We start from the raw sequence: 24,685 nt of genomic DNA on the forward strand, positions 1-24,685 counted from the left end.
TTGTTTTAGGGAGCATTCTGGATGTTTTATTTTCCATGTATTGAAGCCAGTTCAACAAACGGACTCTGTAAGCATTGAGGATCTGCTCACACTTCCTGTTCTCCTGCAAGGTGATACATTATGCTCAGAATATTTATATTCTTAATAAATTGTGATTATCAACACAGATTGGATTAACATGAACTCATAATCCTAACTCACTTTCACCAAATGTTTCATACAAAACAATTCCGTCCATCCTTTTAGGAACTATGAACAACTTCACAGTACAGCTGTAACCCCTCCTCCCTCCTCCTCTCTCCTCCTCACAGCAGCTTTGGTGTGGGCATAGTCACGCCAGCCTGCTCCTTCTGGGCATGCTCAGTGCGTTAGGTCCTGGAGGGGGCGGAGCAGACCCTGGTCTTGGGGGCGGGCCGGCCCGAAGGCTTGACTGTGAGCTCAGACGGCTGGCTGCGTCCCTGACAGCTCTCTGAGGTCATGCTCTCTGCCTGCTGCCTGGCAACAGGCTGGATGGGGCACCCCATTGGCTGCTGCTGGTTTTGGGAATCGTTGTAAGGTGTGGTGGACGAGATGGAGCAGTCTTGTGTCGCTGGACTGCCCCTGCTGGTGGAAGGGGGGAGGGCAGGGACCGGCTGTGTCCCCTTCTGGTCTCTGGGTTTGGCCCTGTGAGAGGAGCAGGGTTTAGTGGCTGAGAAGATGGGCGTCACATGGACCCATGACAGGCTGGGCTCAGACCAGCCGCTGGCTCTGAAGCAGGAAGTTTCTCCCTCTGTGTCTCGGCTTTCGTCTTCTTTCTCTTTCCTGTTGTCCCCCTGCCGGCTGGCACTGGAGAGGTCGAGCGCGGTCTGGAGCCCCCCGCCAGCCAGGGGGAGAGGGGGGCTCTCCACTTCCTCCTCCCCCTGCCCTCCTCCGTCCTCTCCTCCACTGGGGCGGGGTTGTTTAGGGAGGGCGGGGGGAGGGGCGGCGGGGTCGGACTCTGGCCAGCTGAGTCTGCGTTTCTGGAGGAGCGAGACGGGGAAGAGAGAGGGGGAGAGAGAAGAGGAGAGGGGGAGAGAGAGGGGGGGGAGAGGAGGGGGAGGGAGAGGAGGGGAGAGGGGAGGAGCGAGACAGGGGAGAGAGAGGGGGAGAGAGAGGGGGGGGGAAGAGAGAGGGGGAGAGAGAGACAGGAAAACAGGGTAAGTGTCCAAAATCCTTGTCTGTTTTTGACAGTTTTGTCAGCGTAAACATGGAGCAAAAGCAGTCCACTGACCTTGACTGGAATGTGCCGCTGGTCCCTGTGCTTGTGTGGGGGGGTGCAGCTGGAGGCCCCTGGTGTGGGGGAACGCTCGGGGGGGCCCGAGACGACGGGGGGCGGGGGGCTTGGGGGGTCACGTGTGGAAACCACAGCTTCAACATCATCTCCACCTGCAGCAGGGTGTTCAGGTGCTTCTCCCTGCAGACAGAGAGATGAATGCCACAGAGGTTAGAGGGGAAGGGGGTCTCAGGAGGAGAGGGGGAGGGAGGGGGAAGAGGAGGAGGGAGGAGGGAGGGGGAAGGGAGGGGGAGGGTTCTTACCCGCCATTTGGTCTCCGTAGCACCCCTACAATCCTCTGGATTCTGTCCATAGCAACGCTCTGCTGGAAACTACTCAGACCTGTCAATCAAAGCCACACATTGGGGTCACATATACAGAATATTTTTGCCTGAATCAAACACACAAAAACACACACATGATCCCCCCGAGCCAATCAGTGGATTCCTTGTTAATGCAGGCCAGGGGGCAGGAGAGAGCAGGTGCTGCTGACCAGAGGGACAGTGCAGTTGATCCTGGAGGAGTACCTGCCCTGACGCTGCCAGTACAAAGCACACACAAGCACACACACACACACACACACACAAGCACACACACACACACACAGGCAGGCAGGAACACATGCGGAGCTCACCGCGGTCAAAGCGTCCCCTCTTCAGTCCGTGCAGCAACTCCAGCAGGGGTCTGACGAAGCCTTGCAGCTCCGCACACTGAAGCAGAGAAGAAGAAGAAAGAGTAAACACACAGGCCCCTCCCCCTCTCTTCCACCTGTACCCTGCTGTCTAAACACAGGCCCCTCCCCCTCTCCTCCACCTGTACCCTGCTGTCTAAACACAGGCCCCTCCCCCTCTCCTCCACCTGTACCCTGCTGTCTAAACACAGACCCCTCCCCCTCTCCTCCACCTGTACCCTGCTGTCTAAACACAGGCCCCTCCCCCTCTCCTCCACCTGTACCCTGCTGTCTAAACACAGGCCCCTCCCCCTCTCCTCCACCTGTACCCTGCTGTCTAAACACAGACCCCTCCCCCTCTCCTCCACCTGTACCCTGCTGTCTAAACACAGGCCCCTCCCCCTCTCCTCCACCTGTACCCTGCTGTCTAAACACAGGCCCCTCCCCCTCTCCTCCACCTGTACCCTGCTGTCTAAACACAGGCCCCTCCCCCTCTCCTCCACCTGTACCCTGCTGTCTAAACACAGGCCCCTCCCCCTCTCCTCCACCTGTACCCTGCTGTCTAAACACAGGCCCCTCCCCCTCTCCTCCACCTGTACCCTGCTGTCTAAACACAGGCCCCTCCCCCTCTCCTCCACTCTGACTCTCCCACCTTCCGAGTGAACACCTGGTCTCCCTCTGTCTTCTCCCTCTCCTCATCCTTGGGTTTCGCGACCTCCGAAGACCCCTGGAAGTCCTTGACCTCCGCGTGGCCGGCGAAGCCATCGCACGCCCACTGTGACCCGGGCCGGGCCAGCCTATTGGCCTCCTCCTCCGTGGCCCCGCCCACGTCGCCCAGGGCAACGGCGTGGGAGCTTTCCGTCAGGAAGACGTCTGCATCATCTTCCGCCTGCTCTGAGTCGCTGAACAGGAAACTGTCGCTCGAGCTCAGCGAATCAAAGGAGGGCTGGCTGGAAGTACTTCCCTGTGACTGCATCCCTACAGGCACACGGTTCAAATGATGACACTGCATTAAAGAGAGTTACTGTACATGGTATACAGAGAGAGAGAGAGAGAGAGAGAGAGAGAGAGAGAGAGAGAGAGAGAGAGAGAGAGAGAGAGAGAGAGAGAGAGAGAGACAAAAACACCCCCATCCCCAAATGAAAACGCCCCAATTCAAAATGGTGGATGAGGCATTGGCCTAGTTTAACGTGGTGCAGAGTATCACTGGGATGGGGGGTGGGATGTGGGGAGAGGGGGGTAGGGAGTGGGCACAGTGGTGGAGCATGTCTGGTTTCCACTGAGGAGAGCAGGCGGGAGGCTGAGAGTAAAACACGAGGGGGAAGGGTGTTTGTAGAGTAAGCAGTAGTGAATTGGAAAAAACGACAGGCAGTCTCCCTCCCTCCCTCCCTCCCTCCCTCTCTATCACTCATTCATTCTCTCTTTAACTCTTACTTGCTCTCTCTCTTTCTCTCTCTCTTCCTCCGCCTCAGGCGTCCTGTAGCCCCTCCCCTCTGAACCACACTCGCCCCCTCTTTGCCCTCAGTGTTTCTGTAAGCCCTGCATCTTTTCTCCTCCTTTCCTACGCCTCTCCCCACCCCTCCAAGCACTCATCCAGACTCAGTCTGGGAGTCTCCATGCTGCCCTGCTACGCTAAGATCTAACACACTGGGAAGCCATACCTGTCCTGTACACACAAACACGCTGTTTATCTAGCCAGGACGCAGGGTACAGATGTCTATGCATACACACAGGCGATAAACTGCAAACATAACGGAACCTTTCCTGCCATGTGCACACACAGACCCACACGTACACACACACACTCGTATTGATCCACTCCTGTTTGAGTTTCGGGGGGACAGCACGCAGTGATTTACCAGGTCCACAACAACACAGGTCCACAACTGTCCTCATTCTAGAGCTTTCTTGGAGCATGATGTCTAATCGCTGTTTCTCTAGGAGAGTATTGGGCTGGCAGCCGGAGATTTGACCACAGCTACGATCACTTCCTCTTGAAATGGTAGTGTCAAAATCTACCGCTGGCATTCACTAGTGTTGTTCTTTTTGTTCCCCTCACTCCTTTTCATGTAATGCCTTTCCTTCAGTTTAGATTATAATACGCATTCTGCGTTGTTTAAATGATACATAGGTACATTTATAAGTACAACAGATAATAAAGAACCAGAAGATCACAGTTTTAACCGTATTTCAGTGGTTAGGAGCCCACTAAGGAACCAGACACAGTGCAACACTGTCGAAACTACGATACTACATTATAACGAGTATTACATATACAGATACGATACAGACAAGATAAGATTTGTAGTTTTTAAAATCAGATAAGTGGTTTGAATGTATATTCGATTTAGACGAGTAACAACTCATTAGGAATACTACTGGATTTGTCCAATGTAACAAAGCAAATTCCTGTGTAGTCTAGCCAATTTCAAAAAGTAATATTCAGTTACTCACCTATAACACTTCTTCAAAAACCCCAGCAGTTAAATCAGCTGCAGTTACCAGAAATGTTGTAACGTCTCTTTCCGTTCTTGTAACGATAATACAGTCCACACTCTCCAACCTCCGGGATTGGGACCAGTATCCCCTCAAACACCACCCGGCTGCTCATTGGCTTGTCTCTTCACGAGCTCGTTGCATCCACGGTTTACGAGCGTCAACATGTGCATGGTTACACGTGACCGCGAGTTGTGCGTGCCATATTCGGCCAGTCATTGGCTGCTTGACTGACAGAAACGCATGCTATTGGACAACCTATTCAGCCCGTGACTGCAATACTTGTTGTTGATTGGTGGTTTCCTCAGGCTCTGAGAGTCCTGCCCATGCATGTGGCGCTCGTGTGTGTACTACGGCTGAGCTCTGAGACGCTACGGTGGCGTCATCAAAACATAGATATGTATTTTACCCACAGAAGTGCACAATGCTCTGTGAATTTATTGTACAAACAAATGTGTATCATCATTGTACACATTTGTCGAATGTCATGTAATTGTCCGAACTATGTATCTAGCCTAACACTCAATAATCAACCATTCAGGATTCATCAATAGGCCAGCTCACCAATCCAGGATTCTGCTTTGAGACTCACACAGCGGGCCAATACCGACAACCTATTTCCTCACGTGCGGGGTCGGCGAAACCACCGCCCCTGTGAAGGAGACACTGCTGTAATAAACCGTAGGCCTAATAGCTCGTGACCCCACACCTTGATTATTTTCTGGATATAGTTGAAACACAAAAGGAATCCTAAATGACCGGGTCCACATAACAGGTTATCAACACAGTCTGATTACTAATGATCAAACAATCTTTACTTTGAGTTCAAATACATTTATTTAGAATTTCTCATGAAACAGCCCTAGGCTATTATCACTATTTTACATGACATTCCTTTACTGTAAAAAAAAAAGCAAACTCAGTTTTAGTTATCAATACCAGGCATTATGATATGACCAGGATTCCTCCTGAGTAGCCCTTACCAAGAGAACAAGATTCTATACGTTGAGGTTTTCTACGTCGTACATAATTCCAGTGAACTGTGTGAACTCTTGTATGCGTGTTGCGTGTTGGGTCTTTACAATCCTCCCCCCACACAACCATCACTATGGTGTAGAAACTGGCTGACCTCCTTCTTCAACATATAGCTTCAACCAGAGCCACGTAAAGGGACCTATCTGGCTTCAACCAAGCCTGTTATTGTGCCTGATGTCAAAAGCCTGGCTCATGTATATTACCATTTACCATACAATTTAACATTCTCTGTTTTCCTACACAGATTAAACTGTGATTAAGTATTTTAATAAAAATATATGAATAATTAAAAAACAATATTAAAGTTTAAACAGTACAATAACTGTTTAGTCAGTGCAGATACGACTTTACCTTGTATTGTTGACTACTGTGATTACAATAAAGAAATACTTGATATGTAGCTGTATGTTTTGGGCCAGAGCAAGTAATAACCTTGTGTGCTGTTCTGAAAGACACGAGGAGCCACTCAGTCAATTTACACAAGCAGTCCACCCCCTAACAACATTCCAAAGCAGTACGAACTCAGTGACCCCCTTCTGGGTTCCTCTGGGTTCACATGGGATGAAGACCCCCCCTACCTTCCCCCATCCCTACCCTCCCCCAACTACCCTTTCACCCTTCCCCCATGCTCAGAGACAGGATATTCTCCTCTTGTTGCTACTCCTATGTACGTTAAACCGGTATATACTGGATCATCTGGTAGGATTCCTCAAGAGCAAGCTGGTACTTCAACAGACCTTGGTGAGAGTCCAACACACCCATCTGTTTTGGGTGGAATGCAAATTCCTAGAGTTGTAACAAGGTTCCATGAAAAATAGATAATTTGTTTCAAAACAAGATCATTAACTAGATATGAGAGTCACCTACATGATGTTGTGACAAGGAGGAGTTTGGGCTTCAGGGAAACTTATATTGGATGTCCTCAGATACCCTCAGTGGATAAATGCCAGTAGTGCAGGCATGTAAACAGGTTAGGGGTAAAAAAGGTCAGAATGATACAGCGAACCCCCGACCCTCTAGGGCAGAGGGGTTTTCAACCGGGGGTCCGCGGCCCCCTGGTGGTCCGCGGCGGCATTGCAGGGGGTCCGCTACATGAGCCTGTTGATCAGTCCACCATTGATTTAAAAAAATATATAAATTCACTACACAGATTTTTCTTGATTTGTTTGAGTTTTTTTTAATTGTATTTATATTTAATTTGTGTTCACAATCTCACATACACATATTTCAATTTTTCAGATTCTATGTATATTGTTTGAGGTTTTTAAGTAGATATATCTAGATTTGTTTGAGGTTTTTAAATAAAAGCAACATGGAAAACCAAATGTTAAAAGTTCCTTCTATCCACATGCACGCACGCACACACACGTAGGCAAGCGTAGACACATCAGTGGGCTGCGGACTACATTCTAGTAAGAATGTTGGTCCCTGGGACAAAACCAGTTGAAAACCCCTGCTATAGGGGGGTCCGGGGGCATACTCCCCTGGAAGACAATTTCTTAAATTTTAAAGTTAAACGCATCAATCTAGTGCACTTTGAGAGCAAAATTAAGAGGCTCGATCAATGTAAAAAAACCTCTGATTGGCTGTGAGGTTTAGGCATCAGTAATGGCTATACATTGGTTCCAGAGACAGTTGTAAAGTTGCGAAGCACGGGCAAAATGCTGTGTTGCCCCCCCCCCCCCAAAAGGTGAGCCTCACCTAAAGGAGATTGCATGCCTGATAGTGACCACGAATGACCCTTGAAACATGATTCCATGTTATGCTTTCCAAAACAAGAGAGGTAGCCTAGTTATTAACTAACTTTTACCGTTCATTTGCTATTTTGCAACAATATGTGTCATTCGCACACCTGACAACATTTCCAAGAATTTTCAGATTACTCCGTGTCAATCAGGACTTAGTGTCAACAAAAGGTGGTGTAAATAGGTCGGAAGATATAGAAGAGCAGGTCGCCAGGTGTAATCAGAATGGGATTTATTTGCTATGAAAGATTGCACAGACAAGGAATTTACTTTGGCAGGAAAGTGCATACAATAAACATATAGGAACCAAAAATTTAAATATGTGGACTATCTATACTAAGGGTACATAAACTATCAGTACTAAGTGGAATTAGAATGAAATACAATATACAATAAAATAAAATATAGCTTGCCAATTACAATATAAAAACACAAAAAAATAAAAAATATTATAAAAAATATAAATGTAATAAGATTGCAACTCCCAGGTGTAAGCAGGATTCATAAAGTCGTTCTTCCCGTCTCGGAAACCACAACCTATAAGATTCTCTCCCAGACAGACAGCATTTAGGAGTACACAGCATCTCGATTTCCTCTCACGTGTTGTCAGCCGGCCACACGAATCTTGAACGTGCATGAATGCTAAAGTCTGCGCTTGTGAATGGGAGAGAAGTAGCCTAACATAAAAAATATGAAACCGGAAAGCCGGAAACACAGCAACAGCCTATCACTCTTCTTTTAACAACGGATTCAACTGAAAATAGGACATGTCATTACATACTGTTTATGCATGCACATACATACAACAACATTGTCACTTGAAAATGAAGCGCTTTCTCTGACTAACATCGTTATACTCGCAACGCCCATCGCACGCGTGGCCTACAAGCCTAGTGGTGGGTTCTGCTGGTTTTGTGAATGAAAATAATCCACACCTCTCATGTGAATTCCTCCAATAGTGTTGGCAGATAAACATTTGTACCGCCCCCTTAACAACCTGACCGACCAATACGATGCGGTTGAAGGTCATCTGCGTTGCATAACATAATGTCAACGTTTTCACGTTTGAGAGAACCAGCGTACCGTGTGGCGAAGAGATTCATATGGAGACACAAACATACATATTTAAACGGGTTGATGAATGGATAGAAAAATACGTCCAGCAAACTTTTTTTTAAATATATACTTGAAAGATCTAGGTTACACCAACCCCCCTCAACGTATAGCCTAAAATCAATCTTTAAGATAGCATTTTGACACTAAATTGTAAAGTTGAAAAATCGACCAGAAAAGACGATCATCGATCTTAATATATTCTAATACAGTACACCCAACACTTTCATGCGAAGACCAGCGCGCTCAATAATGTAGTGACGTTTTCTGCTCTGGAGCCTCGGTCTCTTCCAAGTTTCCCCTCTGAAGCGACAGACAGGACATGTAGTCGATGGATAGAAGTAGTCACTATAGGGTCTAGTAGCGGCGGCTAAAAGCTTTTTTTGTTAAATTTTTCGATGGGCAAAAGCTTCTCTTTAAACACTTAAATGTAGTGACGTGGTCTACTCTAAAGGTGTGTATTTTTCTGTGGTTGTGGCGCCCCCGTGTGTCGAGGTTTGCCTTTGTAATTCACTCCTTTTACTATTTGCGTCGATCAATTACAAAAAAAACATTTTGTAATTTAAGTAGTAAATTCATGTAGTAAAAAAAAAATTGTATTTTAATTATCTGATTGTTGCAGGCTACTGGCCAAGCGAGCGCTGTCCACAGCGTTAATTGTACATCCAATGTAGTCCAAGACCGGTTTTTACCAGCACTAAACCAATTAAACGTCAACAATTTAATAACAAGTGAGCTTTATTGTGTCTCTGGATTGTCCGTCTTCTCACTTAAGGTACTTATGGTTCGATTTTGATTTTTCGGACTTAAGCACTTTGAGCTGCAAATCTTGTATGAAAAGTGCTATATAAATAAAGTATTTCTTACTTCACAGCTGATCGCCCATAGAACCAATGAGCAGCACTTTAGCCCAGCACGTCACCCAGTGAGTTTAACTAATGCTACTCAGCTACTCAACTCCTTTTAGTATGAGAGAAACAAAGCTTATCTTGTGTTTGCCGCCGTCACCCCCTCCAAGGCGTCACTGCCTCAGTTCAGTTGTATCGATCAGGGCCTCGTCACTTCCCTCAGAACTTGTTCAGCGCTTAACTGAACATGCGCTCAGATGGAAACAAACGAACGTACATGTGCGCACGCGCCCACGTTTGTCATGTATAGATACACACGTCTTCCCAAATGTATGGATGAGCCTGTGTCTTCGCAAATCCTGACATACACACACACACCTATACAAAACATGTCTGCTCTTACATTTACATTTAGTCATTTAGCAGACGCTCTTATCCAGAGCGACTTACAGTAAGTACAGGGACATTCCCCCGAGGCAAGTAAGGTGAAGTGCCTTGCCCAAGGACACAACGTCATTTGGCACGGACAGGAATCAATCCGGCAACCTTCTGATTACTAGCCCGATTCCCTAACCGCTCAGCCACTTGACTACCCGACTTGCTTAACAAAGAAAGAAAAATTGCTTTCTTATTCACTCTGTCACACACATACATACATACACACATACACTCACACACAAGTCTCTATTCTCAACTTCATTATTCTCTCTCTCCCCCACTCCTCTCAGGCTCCCCCTGACCCCCCTTGTCACCCCCTTCCCCCCTGCCCCCTCCCCCCTGCCCTCACCAACTGTTGTGTCACCCTTTCTGTTCACTGACTAATGCTGGATTCATTCCCGCACACTTGCTTGCTTCGGTATTCCTCAGTTATCTCTCTCCCTCCTCTCTGTCTGTGTCTTTGTCCTTCTCACTCTCCATCTCTGTTTCTGTGAGGCGTGCACTTGTGCCCTGAACATCAGCTTGATCATCACACTGGCTGATAGCTTGAAGTTCTTTACAGAGTTGTAGCAGAAAACAGGGAAAACATTGGACCTGATAGCCTCTCTCGCTCTCCTCATCCCTCCATCTGCGACCAGCTTTCTACCTCATTTGTCTCTGTGTGTGTGAGGGGAGCTGACATGGACTCTGTGAGACTCTCGCTCTCTCTAACACTTCTGCTTTTGCAATGGACACACATCCAGGCTATTGGTAAGAAATGTATCATTATAATCATTGGGGTGTGGTGCTGTTATTTTTTTTATTAATCTAGTGGTACAACAGAAGTAGCTTTGCAGTAACAACATTTTAATTTTTCAATGTAAAATGTTGACTTGTTAGTAGAGGTTGTTTTTAAGATAGGAGATAGTAAGGATATATTTAGTAGTGAAGTTATAATTTAATGCTGTGGGATTACATTTTTTTTGGGGGGGGGGTTGAATGAAACATTAATAATTAGTGAAGAACTTCATTGAGGTGTATCATACAATCTCAATCATACAGACAACATGTAGTAAATACTGATACAATCCTCTCTCTTCACTTTCAGAGACTTACTGGGGCTACAGAGGTACATTCTTGTATGTCTCTTTCTCTTTCTCTCTCTGTCTGTCTCTCTCTGTCTGTCTCTCTCTGTCTGTCTCTCTCTGTCCCTCTCTGTCTGTCTCTCTCTGTCTGTCTCTCTCTCTGTCTGTCTCTCTCTGTCCCTCTCTGTCTGTCTCTCTCTGTCTGTCCCTCTCTGTCTGTCTCTCTCTGTCCCTCTCTGTCTGTCTCTCTCTGTCCCTGTCTCTCTGTCTGTCTCTCTCTGTCCCTCTCTGTCTGTCTCTCTCTGTCCCTCTCTCTCTGTCTGTCTCTCTCTGTCCCTCTCTCTCTGTCTGTCTCTCTCTGTCCCTCTCTGTCTGTCTCTCTCTGTCCCTCTCTCTCTGTCTGTCTCTCTCTTTTCTACCTCTTTCTTTCTCTTTTCTACTTTGATTTCTCTGCATTAGTTACAGTTGACCATGCCGTCACGACAGAAACTCACAGACACACGGGAGAGTAAACAAGCAGGGTGGGGGAGCGGAGGAGAAGAATAAGAGGGGGAGAAAAAAGAGAAAGAAAACGGCAGGTGCATGACGACGGAGAGACGGACAGAGAGTGGATGTTAGAGGAGAGAAGGAGGGAGATGGGGGGGTGGAGGTTAGAGGAGAGATGGAGGGAGATGAGGGGGGTGGAGGTTAGAGGAGAGATGGAGGGAGATGAGGGGGGTGGAGGTTAGAGGAGAGAAGGAGGGAGATGAGGGGGGTGGAGGTTTGAGGAGAGAAGGAGGGAGATGGGGGGGTGGAGGTTAGAGGAGAGAAGGAGGGAGATGGGGGGGTGGAGGTTAGAGGAGATAAGGAGGGAGATGAGGGGGGTGGAGGTTTGAGGAGAGAAGGAGGGAGATGGGGGGGGTGGAGGTTAGAGGAGAGAAGGAGGGAGATGGGGGGGTGGAGGTTAGAGGAGATAAGGAGGGAGATGAGGGGGGTGGAGGTTTGAGGAGAGAAGGAGGGAGATGGGGGGGTGGAGGTTTGAGGACAGAAGGAGGGAGATGGGGGGGGTGGATGTTAGAGGAGATAAGGAGGGAGATGGGGGGGGTGGATGTTAGAGGAGGGAAGGAGGGAGATGAGGGGGGTGGATGTTAGAGGAGGGAAGGAGGGAGATGAGGGGGGTGGATGTTAGAGGAGAGAAGGAGGGAGATGGGGGGGGTGGATGTTAGAGGAGATAAGGAGGGAGATGGGGGGGGTGGATGTTAGAGGAGGGAAGGAGGGAGATGAGGGGGGTGGATGTTAGAGGAGAGAAGGAGGGAGATGGGACGGGAAGAGACGAAAGGATAGAAAGTTGTGGCTGGTGTTTCATTGTCACACTGCACAATGAGCCATGTGTTTATTCAACACTGGACACACACTGGCAGCCTGGTGTGTGAACAATGACTCTGCAGCCCTGAATGGAACATGGCTTACACTGCCACAGTGTCCTATCACCACAGAACATGGAGTATACTCTATGATCCCATCTCTGCCAGGACAGACCAGGGGGAACCTTCTGATATCAGACAGAGAAGCATCGTAGCACATGGTTTGCTGCTGTGGTTGAAGCTATGGTGGTTGAAGTGTGAGCTCAGAGAAGTATTTTACAGCCGCTGGGTCATTAGAAACTGCCAGTTTTTGTGTGTGTGTGTGTTTGTGTGTTATTGTTCCCTGTTGTGTTAGGACAGTGACAGCATGGTGAAGAGGTGACGCTAGGCAACACAGACACACAGTGTGGTTCACAGTTACCATGGGGACCTCCATGACAACCAACTGTGGAGCTGTGGGCTAAAGTCTGGAGCTTTTTTGGGGAGATAGCTAGGGCCCGACTGTGTGGCAAGCAGGCCCCTGCAGGTCTCTTTAACCCTGCAGGAGAGGGAAGAGCCCCCCAGCTCACTGTAACGTGTCGCTTTGTGTTCCTGACTTCTTGGAATCAACCATTGTGATGTTATGAAGGTTACAGGTCCACATTCAGCAGGTAGGAATGAAGGAGAGATTGTTGAGCGGTTTTTCTTTTGGCAAAGATATTTTGATAGCTCCTGTCTGAACCATGGATATGATGTTTTCATCATGCATGAATATCTACCGATTAAATATCTTGCAAATTAGCCTCTTCCGGCATTTAACTATTAAACGGCAGGATTAAAATGATCTGAGGTCCTTGTTTGTCGGTTCATTGGGCGCTACATCAATTAATGTACCTTCACACAAAAAGGATTTCTACCAAGCTGAGCTCCAGCTGCAGTCTTTGTGCCCTGTGTCTCTCCTCTCCTCACTGAGTCTTTCAAACTCTCCTTTCCGACTTGGACTCTTTCTCTTGCTTGTCATTTATTCAGTGACTTAGTTAACTATTCAGTGATAGTTTTTCTTTTTCACTCACTTTCTCTTTCTCCTCTATAGCTTTTCTGTCCTCCCTCCCTGCTTGGTTAACACATTTTTCTCTCTCTCTCTCTCTCTCTCTCTCTCTCTCTCTCTCTCTCTCTCTCTCTCTCTCTCTCTCTCTCTCTCTCTCTCTCTCTCTCTCTCTCTCTCTCTCTGTCTCTCTCTCTCTGTCTCTCTCTCTCTCTCCCCCCCCTCTCTCTCTCTCTCTCTCTCTCTCTCTCTCTCTCTCTCTCTCTCTCTCTCTCTCTCTCTCTCTCCCCCTCTCTCTCTCTCTCTCCCTCTACCCCTCTTCTCCTTTCTGCGCCCCTCAATCTCTCTCTGCTCCCATCTCTCTTCTCCCCTCAACAGTCCAATTAGTAGGGAGGTTTATGTGTGTCACATCACAAGCACAATACACAGTCAGGAATGCGTGACTTAACACTGACCAAACACTCTCACGTTCTCACACTAACACACACCCTCTCTATCATTCTAACACTTAACACACACCCTCTCTATCATTCTAATACTTAACACACACCCTCTCTATCATTCTAATACTTAACACACACCCTCTCTATCATTCTAATACTTAACACACACCCTCTCTATCATTCTAACACTTAACACACACCCTCTCTATCATTCTAACACTTAACACACACCCTCTCTATCATTCTAATACTTAACACACACCCTCTCTATCATTCTAACACTTAACACACACCCTCTCTATCATTCTAACACTCTCACACACGTTCTCTCCATGTTTCCAACGTGCTACAGAAGTCCTGGTATTACTCATTTGTCATATTATGTTCTGTCACGCTTTCATTGTGTTGTGTATCACTGGCATGTAGCAAGTAGCAACCATCTTAAGGTATCATTACTGCTATGAAAACAGTCCCCCAAAACTCTGTGTGACCAGCTCCCCCCCTCGCAGGTTCTGCTGGTCAGTCTAAGTGGCCAGAGTATTTTCCTGACTGTGGCGGATCAACCCAGTCACCTGTTGACGTGGAAACGACCCAGAGCCAATATGTCCCCAGCCTGGGTCCAGTGATCCCATTAGGATACAGCCAATCAGGCAACGCGCCCTTCAGTCTGTCCAACAACGGACACACAGGTAACTACAGCAACCAAACGGCACACTTACATGTCACCTGGCCACACACCTGTCCAGGTTGCTACTGCAGAACTTACTGATGGTAAAATAAAGAAGGTCTGAGATGGAAGGAAGGCCTACCCACACAGCAGCCCCTGACGTCTTAGTGCCTCTGACTTATATCCATGTCCTGAAGTTGTGTCTTCCCACTTGGTTTGTCTCCCCCCCCCCCTTCCTCACGCTGGCTCCAGTGATGATCCCTCTCCCCTCCTGGATGGGGCTGGGGGGGCTGCCCGCTCTCTACACGGCCGCCCAGCTTCACCTGCACTGGGGCAGCGCAGCTTCAGGGGCTGGAGGGAGCGAACACACGCTCAACGGACAGAGGGCGGCCGCCGAGGTATGGAGGAGCCTGTGTGTGTGTGCGCACGTGTGTGTGCACGTGTGTGTGTGCATGTGTGTGTGTGTCCTTGTGTGTCAGACTGAGAGATGAAGGTTAGACTGAAAACGAATCAGTTTCCTGCTGGTGAAAAACACACTTTCGTAGACATTTGCCCTTTCACTAATGATTTAGCCTTTGATTTTAAGTTAATTTGAGAGTAGTTAACGTCAGATAAAAAAATGTTAAGGATTAGGAGTTCATTTTGTGAACCTAATAGTTTGTCATATAGTGCACAAACTAAACCTTTCTCTCACTCGCTGTTTTCAAAACACGTAAATCACGCATGAATGCACAGAAACACACCAAAATGATCATGGTGCCAACAAACCATTATAATGAGATTTTACATTTACAAAGAATGGACCCGAGCTGATGGTACATAATATGCTCACCAGCACACACAGTAGGCTCCCTCCCTCCCTCCCTCCCTCCCTCCCTCCCTCCCTCCCTCCCTCCCTCCCTCCCTCCCTCCCTCCCTCCCTCCCTCCCTCCCTCCCTCCCTCCCTCCCTCCCTCCCTCTCTCTCTCTCTCTCCCTCTTTCTCTCCCTTTCTCTTCCCACCCCCTTTCCCTCTTTCCGTCTTCAAGCATGAAGCAGCTTTTTTAATACACTCGAAACAACAAAAGACGTGCTCATAACACACACACACACACACACACACACACACACACACTCTCTAACGAGTGGAGCTGTCCCTTCTCATTCCAGCTGCATGTGGTGCACTTTAACTCGGAGCTGTACCCCAACCTGACGGAAGCTATGACCCAGAGGGATGGTCTGGCTGTGCTGGGGGTGCTTATAGAGGTACGACCTACTGGAACTGGTCAAGACTGTATAATATGAGTGTGAGACTATGGATGCTAATGCCCTTTTGATTTTGCAGACCGGTGAGGAGACCAATCAGGGGTTTGGGAACATCCTAAACTACCTGGGTCGTGTCAGATATGCAGGTGAGAGCCAGCTGTCAATCAAACTGCAGGCTAACCAATCAATGCACTGGGATACTTCTTCTATCTGTCACAGAATAGTGCTACTAGGATTTGATGACTTTTCCTGTAAACACTGCTGGGATCTTAACCGGCTAACCGCGCATACAGTACATACAGTACATTTCTGTAACAGCTCCGTGAATCGACTGTGTCTCGACTGTGTGAATCTCCCTCCCTCCCTCCCTCCCTCCCTCCCTCCCTCCCTCCCTCCCTCCCTCCCTCCCTCCCTCCCTCCCTCCCTCCCTCCCTCCCTCCCTCCCTCCCTCCCTCCCTCCCTCCCAAACTCCCTCCCTCCCTCCCTCCCTCCTGTGATAGGCCAGAGAGTTTCTATCCCAGCCTTCGACGTGCAGTCGCTCCTCCCCACAGACCTGGGCCGCTATTTCCGCTACAACGGCTCCCTGACCACGCCCCCCTGCTTCGAGAGCGTGCTCTGGACTGTCTTTGCTGAGACTGTGAAAATCTCAGAGGCCCAGGTGAGGAGGGAGGGAGGGTTGACAGGAGGGAGGGGTGGAGGGAGGGGGGAGGATGGGAGGGAGGGTTTGAGAAGAGGAGGGTTGAGGAGAGGAGAGGAGGGGGGAGGATGCGAGGGAAGGTTTGAGGAGAGGAGGGTTGAGGAGAGGAGAGGAGGGGGGAGGATGGGAGGGAGGGTTTGAGGAGAGGAGAGGAGGGGGAGGAGGGGGGAGGATAGGAGGAAGGGTTTGAGGAGAGGTGTGAAGCAGATCCCTCATCTACGGAGGACCAGGGTAAACGCTGGGCTCCTTTACTTTGTCTCCCCTCCCCTCCTCTCTTATCCTCTCCCCTCCTCTCCTCTCCTCTCTTTTCCTCTCCTCAACCCTCCCCTCCCCTCCTCAACCCTCCCCTCCCCTCCCCTCCTCTCCTCTCCTCGAACCCTCCCCTCTTTCCCCCTCCCCTCCCCTCCTCTCTCCTCCTCTCCTCTCTCCTCCTCTCCTCTCTCCTCCTCCAGCTCCTGAAGCTGGAGACTGTACTATACTCCAGCAAGCCGGGTGACTCAGATCGTCTGATCTTAGAGGACAACTACCGGACAATCCAACCACTGAACCAAAGGACTGTGCTCTCCTCCTTCCCAACAGGTTAGAGGGAGGGATTTATTTTCAAAAATATTTTTTCAACTTTTCAAAACTTTTTTTCAAAACTTTTTTCCAACACACTTCAAAACTTTTTGGGGAAAAATGTTGTACACTTTTTGGAAAACCTTTTTACAATTCACAACACAACTCTTTTTTCGAAGATATTGTTCTTGTTTCCTTCTGCCACGCTAGATGGTAGTTATGTAGACTAGCTTACTTTTGTCGTGCGTGATAGCCAGGAAATGAAAAAAGGCTCGCAATGACAATAAATAATATTGATCATGCCACCAAATAGGCTACAGATTAAAACTTAAGTAAGGATCCTGGATTTAAAATGTAAGAACTAGAAAGTACAGATATTTGTGTTAAAAAAATGTAAGGAGTGAAAGTAAAAAGTTTTAATAAACAGTGAAGTAACGATACCAGAAAAATCGACTTAAACTCCCCATCTCTGACTGTTGGTTATGAAACTCTGAGTAAGAGAACGAAAGAGGTGGACGGGACAAATACGTGGGAATGGTGTTTGTTTGCAAGCTGATTAGTTTTTGCTAAATCTCTTTCCAAACACTGACCTTATTGTTGTCACATGACTTCTGGGGAGCAATGGAGAGCAAGGGGGGGGGGAGAGGAAGAATGAGTCACACAGATAAAGACAAAGGGAAAAAGATGTGTAAAAGTTCTCATTGTAATGAGTGACTGAACTGGAAGACCCGTGATGTCAATGTATACGGCCTGAATATTATATCAGAGAAAAACTTCAAAGAGAAAGTATCGCAATGTTAACATTTTGATTTGAGTGGGAAATACGTAGAAAATACTTATACGTAGAAAATACTCATTTTCAAATGTTTTGTTTTTCAGAATCAGCAAAGGTGTATGCTGCTGGTAAGGCCTGAAACAATAACATTTAGAAATAACATTTGACCCAGTTGTTATGATCTTATACACAATACTGCGTTGCAACAGTCAGTCTCCAATATCAAACATGTTCTTGGTCTAGAAAAAACATTATGCTGCTCTTCTCATATGAAGTAATAGGTCTGCCTGACTGCTTGTCTGCCTGTCTTCCTGTCTGTCTGTCTGTCTGTCTGTCTGTCTGTCTGTCTGCCTGTCTGTGTGCCTGACTGCCTGTCTGTCTGTCTGTCTGCCTGTCTGTGTGCCTGTCTTCCTGCCTGTCTATCTGTCTGTCTGTCTGTCTGTCTGTCTGTCTGTCTGTCTGCCTGCCACCCTGTCTGCCTGCTCTAAGGTGAAGTCTCAGCTATAGTAATAGGAGCTCTGTGTGGCTGTGTTGGCCTGGCTGTCATCATCCGCTTCATCGTGAAGACCATACGGTGAGTCTGTGCTGTGAGTCTGAGCCTGATGCGCCAGCCTGTCTTCCTCCCAGAAATCACCTCTCTGGCCTCGTGCCCTGTGCGCTTCTGTCCACTGTTGTTATCACACAACACCACAAAACTGACCGCACAAGAATGATACGGTGGTGTTTCATCTCCTTCTCTGTCACTCTCATCTCTCGGCAGATTTTTCAAACATCTTCACGATGAGAGAGTTGTGGTAAACAGGTGGATAATATGACCCAGAAGATCAACATCAAACTAAATCAGAACTACTGCTGGCAGTGTTCTCCCATTAACACGATGACCTGTCAGATGGTCCTGAGTCCTGGTCTGCGGTCAGCGAGGGCCAGCTGGGCTCGGCACACACTGTGTATCCTGCGGTTCAGTGCCGGCCCCGGGGTGCCAGCCACAACACGGATATATGACGTGCCACAGTTGGCGCCCTCTGCTGGTAGAGAGTTTGAAACTCAAGGACAGCGGGAGGGTTAATTTGATGCACTTGGGAAATTGCTGCACCCCTCTGTATGCTGCTCAGGCGGCTGACTATGTTGACGACAGGAAGGACCGGCAACGCTGCAGTGTCACCTCTGCAGAGTGACGATTCCCTTCACGTTTTCTCCCGACTGGATTTATCTTTCCCATGTTCTCTAACAAGCCACCCCGTTGTAGGTTAACAAAGCAACAAAGCAGCAGTTTGGATGAAGCTGCTCTACGTTGACCGTAGACCAGTGCCCAGGGCCAGTCTTACCCAGCCCTCTGACTGCTGCACTTGTGTTTATGGCTGTGTCTCCATGCTTGTGTTTGGCTGCTTTTCATGTCTCCTTTCCTCATATCCTTTCCTTCAATACCACGGGCTAGTGAAAAGACTGGATGCACTGTAGCTTGTCCTTACGGTCTGCACTGGTCTGTGTGTCGCGGTGTCATAGTGACCGTGAGAGAGAGAGAACCAGAGGAAAGGTCACAGCATTGAGACGCAGCCGGAGGAAAGGTCACAGCATTGAGACACAACCGTTGATCCTTCATTGATCATGTTAACTGGGCTCTTGTTTGAAAACCGTCAGAAATCCGTCCTTTCCCAGAAGGTCAGCAGACCAGCTGCAAGGGGGAGTCATAGAAACAGATTGGAATGATGTTTTCAAACAGGAGCCCAGTTGCTCTGCTCTACTCTGATGTCACCTGCCTTCCAGTCACATGATTTTGTCTTTTGATCACAACAGCTCCACGTCTAGCTGGGACGTCTTACCCAGCATACGGCCTGCACCAATGCCAAGGTCACCTCTCAGATTATGACCCCTAACCCTTTAACCCCTAAACCACACTTCTAGACTGCAGTCCTGACCGCAAGTTCTTTAGCTCTAACAGTCTGCCTCTCCAGATCCAGACCCTAGTATTCCCCTAGCCTCCAGCTCCTCTGTAGGTACCATGGTATGTGGGACAGTCGGAGATATTTGTACTGCTCCAATCACAAGGTCCAAGTTGAGGAATTGCACCACCATGTTGATTCCACTGGTGGTTCAGATATGCTGAGGATGTCTGGACAAGGCAGTCTGTGTGGGCTCTCTCACAGAACCATCCCCTCCACCCTCTCACAGAACCATCCCCTCCACCCTCTCACAGAACCATCCCCTCCACCCTCTCACAGAACCATCCCCTCCACCCCCACCCTCTCACCATAACCTTTTCCATCCACAAACGTCAACACCACGTGTTTAGCTGTGGAAGTCTAATCCAGAGCTGTAATCCTGTGATTCCAGTGATGTTTAGAAACTGGATGGTTGTCTGGCGTCTTAACCCTTGTGTTCTCCTCGGGTCATTCTGACCCATCAGTCATTGCCTGGCGTCTTAACACAAACTCCCCATTCGGTTGTTTTATAACACTGTCATCTTTTCATCCTCCTTCATTTCACTCAATCAATCCCTGTTCCGGTAGACATTTCCATGACACCTTACTACAGTATAGTGTACACATTGTAGTATACACAGTGTAGTGTACACAGTACAGTGTACACAGTATAGTATAGTATGTAGTGTACACAGTACAGTGTACACAGTATAGTATAGTATGTAGTGTACACAGTACAGTGTACACAGTGTAGTATAGTATGTAGTGTACACAGAATAGTGTACACAGTATAGTATAGTATGTAGTGTACACAGTGTAGTGTACACAGTATAGTGTACACAGTATAGTATACGTCCATCAGCCTTAATGGTCAGGGTTACAGGGTTACAGGGTTTCAGGGTTTCAGGGTTTCAGGGTTACAGGGTTACAGGGTTACAGGGTTTCAGGGTTACAGCGTTACAGGGTTACAGCGTTTCAGGGTTACAGCGTTACAGGGTTACAGGGTTACAGCGTTACAGGGTTACAGGGTTTCAGGGTTTCAGGGTTACAGGGTTTCAGGGTTACAGCGTTACAGGGTTACAGCGTTACAGGGTTACAGCGTTTCAGGGTTTCAGGGTTTCAGGGTTACAGCGTTACAGGGTTACAGGGTTTCAGGGTTACAGGGTTTCAGGGTTACAGCGTTACAGGGTTACAGCGTTTCAGGGTTACAGCGTTACAGGGTTACAGGGTTACAGCGTTACAGGGTTACAGGGTTTCAGGGTTTCAGGGTTACAGGGTTTCAGGGTTACAGCGTTACAGGGTTACAGCGTTACAGGGTTACAGGGTTACAGCGTTACAGGGTTACAGGGTTACAGGGTTAGTCAGACTTACTGGGTTTCCGTGTGAGCTTCCTCCTCCGCCGTGTTGTGGATCTTTCAGCCAGCCAGACTCACAGCAGACAGTCTAGCAGTCTGTTCTGAGGGCCAGAGGGCCTTCCAGAAAAGGGAAGACATCGCCCTCTGCTGGACTATAAAGCAAACTGCAAACACAAGGGCCAAGAGATTTAGTCCACAGAGCAAACTGACAGGCAGTATCAAGCATACCCATAGCGGTGTTTTCTGTTACACCTCATTCACAAGGGTGACGGTGTCCTCTGATCTTACAGGACCAAGGAGCCGGAAAAGGAGCAGAAACAAGACGTGGCCCTCAGTACGACCTCTGACCTGGGGAAGAGGGAGGAGCCAGCCTCACCTGGTCAGGCACAGGCCTGACCTATCAGCCGACTCCATGAACGTGCACCTCCCTCATAGCCATGAATGTAGGTTTTTAGTTTCCACCCTCACATATACTTCTGTCCCTCCTAGGAGGGATTTCATGGATCCGTTTCTGATTGGGAGCTAAACATAACCAATCGTATGTCTTCGCAGCTGCGGGAGGAAGAGAGAAAACCTCACGAAGAGAAGGAGAAGTGAGAATGAGGAGAAGTTTTTAGTTTGTCACCCTTAAATCAAACTTTATTTGTTTGTCCCTTTTTACAAGATGTGTCATAGAGGGCTTCACATGTGCCCAGAGAACTCAGGCCTCAAACAACCCAAAACCCTCAAAGAAGACAAGGAAGACCTCCAAGAAAAACTCAGAGAAGAAGAAGTAGAAACCTTACTTTCAGTAGGAGAGCCACTCCTCCAGAGATGAATCTGGCACCAACAACATTTCAAGTTTGCACTCTTTGAACTTCTAGTGTTGAACCATGCAAGTCTCACGCTCTGAATGATCTGCCTGTCCCTGCCTGTCCATGTTACCTTGGGATCACGATGTATAATTGTTTGTGTTGTTTTTTTCCAATATCTCCAATCCCTCCCGCCCACTTTACTCGACGCCCTTCGGTGTTTTCCTTTGTGAAACACACTGACCCAGTCCTGAGAAGGAACACGGTAAAACACTAAAACAAACACACCTAATCAGTGAAACATTAATCAGTGAAACATTAATCAGTGAAACATTAATCAGTGAAGTTCCCCACCAGGTGTAGCTTGCCAACACAGCTGCAACTGCAATATGAGTCTTGCTTGTTTTGCAAAGGTTTTGGGGTTCTTAGAGGACCTCCAAGTCTTCTGGCCCAAAATGGACAAAGATCGGCTTCCAGAAAGGAGGTTTATGCAAAACACTTGTAAATCCTGAAACCTGTCTTGTAGCTGTAAAATACGTCTCAAACATTGTGACCCTGAGCATAACTCTGCACACACGGCCATAAAAAGAGTTGTGTGTTTCTCAGAAGTGTGTGAGGTTGTGTGGCGATGATTGTGTGGCTTCTGTATCATTATGGTGCGTGTCCCTTGGTTTCTGTGTCAGACTTCAGCTGTAAATAGCCGACATTATGCATCATAGTAAAGACTTTTAATAACAATGATTTTTCTACTTTTGGTTGTTTTATGCAAGAGAGAGAGAGAGAGAGAGAGGGAGACAGAGAGAGAGAGAGAGACAGAGAGAGAGAGATACAGGAGTTTACAGTAAGACTAAGCTTATGCATTACGTCACCAAAGAGTTTGAACTTTTAAAGAAGTAGTTACTAGAAGTAGTTTCAACATGAATTTGTTCTGCTTTATTTGACCGTATTTAGGTAACGTGTTACAGGAAAGACAGGGAGAGCGAGGGAGGGGAGAGCGAGGGGGGGAGAGCGAGCGAGGGAGGGGAGAGAGCGAGGTGGGGAGAGCAGGGGGGGAGAGGGAGGGGAGAGAGCGAGGGAGGGGAAGACATGCAGAGTACTCAGGCTGGACAAGCCCAGACAGCTGAAGGAAGGTACCACATGTTCCAGTTTGAAAACAGAAGACAGATGTTAAGCTTCCTCTACTGTTCGCAGGAAAAGTAGATATGAAATGGCCGACATCACAGTATCCTTCTAGCCAACAGTACACACACACACACGTGTAGACCACCAGCTGGACCCTTCTAAGATATTTATAGTAGTCATGTGATCTCAGCACCCTGCTATATGTTCACCTCAAACAGGGTTCAGTAAAACAAACAAACCCAAGACACGCCCACTCTCGCACAGGAAACGAAAAAGGAAGACTGAATGAGAACAGTATCGTGTCCAGAGGTGGTTTCCAACAGTGTGCAGACTCTGAATAGGTAAGACTGTTCGTACTGTTTGTTCTGTTATGACTGTGAACTTATACTCTTGCATAATATACAAATCAGGTATTTGTACAAGAACCGCCGATGACTAAAGCCGATTTTATACTTATGTCGCCGACACTTTTGAAATGGTCGCCGACGAAGAAAAAAAAGTGTCGCTGAAGCTGCTGCATTTATACTTCGGCAAACACATAGCTATGGTTATATTGTTTACGCTTTGTAGCCTAGGTGATCGATCGGAGAAAAATGGCTGTAGCTAATTTTGACAGGCATTATAAAGGTGTGGATATGTTCTAACTTGCTCTGCCAATCTCTCCTTTATTCCTTCCATCTTAAACAGCTGTTGAGCGTTCACTGAAAATACAAAACAGGAGGGAGGGGGAGAGCGAGGGAGGGAGGGAAGAGCGAAGGGCTGAAGCCCCCCTAAAATGTTCTTCAGCCCCCCCAAATCATTTGGCATTATTGGCTTAATTTTTTTTAAATAATAATAATTAAACTATTGTTTCTCACACGGACAAGTTATTTATAACTCTAACAAATTATAATCCAATAGCCTGTCATCATACTTTACGATACAAACCCCGGGCACTAGTACCGTCTCGACGTCAACGCCAGTATTATAGCCAAGGAGTTCAAAGTAAATAATGCACGGAGTGAAATTGTAAGTAGCCTACAAGGAGTTACAGAATGTGGCTATCTGTAGTTGTTAGCGAGTGTTACCTGCTTTAGGTTTACTTGATATGAGGCAAATGAAAGCGAATATTGTAGTGGGCTATGTTAAAACTAAGCTAGCTTACTAATTTGTTAGAAACTGTCCCCAGTTAGCAAAAGTGTGAACTAGCGAATTCGAAATACAATAAATAGGCTAACTACCGACATCTCTCTATTCTTTGCATTGATATATTTCTCTAGTATTTCAAAACAATATTATCAGTCCCTATAGAATGTTGTTATTTATAATCAGTTAATGCTAGTGAAAACTTAATGTCATAGTGTCCCTCATAACGCTATTGTGCCGGTATATCATCCAATTCATTGACCAGATGGATATAAGAACATTCTTTAGGAGAGGTGGCAGCTCCACCCAGTCAGATGAGAGAGAGAAGCAGGAGATTGACAGGGCTGAAGGAGCCGGTGTGACGGAGGTTAGCGGTCTACAGGTCTAGAAGGAAATTAGTGGAGATTTTTTTATTTTCTTCTACTGTGGTAGAAATGTATAGGCATTTGTTGTCATTTGTAGCCTAAACTAGATTATTACATGATATTTTAAGTCATAAAATTGGCTTCTGGATTTCGATCTGTTATGTTTCAATGTTTGAACTTATCTTAAAGGTGACATGACATGAAAACATTTTATGAGGTTATTTAACATTAATATGAGTTCCCCTAGCCTGCCTTTGGTCCCCCAGTGGCTAGAATTTTCGATAGGTCTAAACAAAGCCCTGGGTGTTCTTCTCCGCCTTTGACAAAATCAAGGCTCAAACGCTCTGTTTGAAAATCTCCTCCAAGTGACGTAGCTACGAGAAAGGTTACCTCCCCTCTCTCTGCTTTGCCCGCCCAGATCATCTGGCCCGCCCATGAGAAACTGAGCTACCACCGTGCAATGGTTAGTGCGATATCGGTTTTTCCTGGAGAGACATCATGGGGAGCAAACAAACAAAGCACAACAGTTGCTCAGTGCTTGGATGTACAAATGCAAGC

At 47.4% G+C, this 24,685-nt stretch overlaps 3 protein-coding genes across 3 annotated transcripts in view; 2 read left to right on the forward strand and 1 right to left on the reverse strand.

Moving 5' to 3' along the window:
- Positions 1 to 4,592, reverse strand: LOC146301628 (uncharacterized). Its single transcript, XM_084668936.1, is given in 7 exon segments — positions 1 to 998; positions 1,250 to 1,365; positions 1,368 to 1,432; positions 1,555 to 1,633; positions 1,926 to 2,001; positions 2,614 to 2,939; positions 4,416 to 4,592. Coding segments are annotated over 6 exon segments (1,290 nt in total). The 5' UTR covers positions 2,938 to 2,939; positions 4,416 to 4,592; the 3' UTR covers positions 1 to 368.
- A 5,724-nt stretch (positions 4,593 to 10,316) lies between these two features.
- ca14 (carbonic anhydrase 14) lies at positions 10,317 to 22,214 on the forward strand. Its single transcript, XM_084671230.1, has 14 exons — positions 10,317 to 10,386; positions 10,724 to 10,744; positions 14,020 to 14,199; positions 14,430 to 14,575; positions 15,325 to 15,420; positions 15,500 to 15,566; positions 15,921 to 16,078; positions 16,570 to 16,696; positions 17,555 to 17,578; positions 17,940 to 18,024; positions 18,211 to 18,252; positions 19,245 to 19,298; positions 21,015 to 21,167; positions 21,277 to 22,214. The coding sequence occupies exons 1-13, from the start codon at positions 10,317 to 10,319 to the stop codon at positions 21,118 to 21,120; spliced, it is 1,176 nt and encodes a 391-aa protein (XP_084527356.1). The 3' UTR covers positions 21,121 to 21,167; positions 21,277 to 22,214.
- Positions 22,215 to 22,659: 445 nt separating this feature from the next.
- LOC146301630 (uncharacterized) overlaps positions 22,660 to 24,685 on the forward strand; it is a 3,342-nt gene continuing 1,316 nt past the window's right edge. The window contains exon 1 of the mRNA XM_084671240.1: positions 22,660 to 22,978. The gene's annotated coding sequence lies outside the window, so the exon portion shown is untranslated. The remainder of the gene's footprint in view (positions 22,979 to 24,685) is intronic.

The sequence above is a fragment of the Hypomesus nipponensis genome, chromosome 2 (genome assembly GCF_054491055.1).
Source record: "Hypomesus nipponensis isolate SF chromosome 2, ASM5449105v1, whole genome shotgun sequence".
Lineage (NCBI taxonomy): Eukaryota > Metazoa > Chordata > Actinopteri > Osmeriformes > Osmeridae > Hypomesus > Hypomesus nipponensis.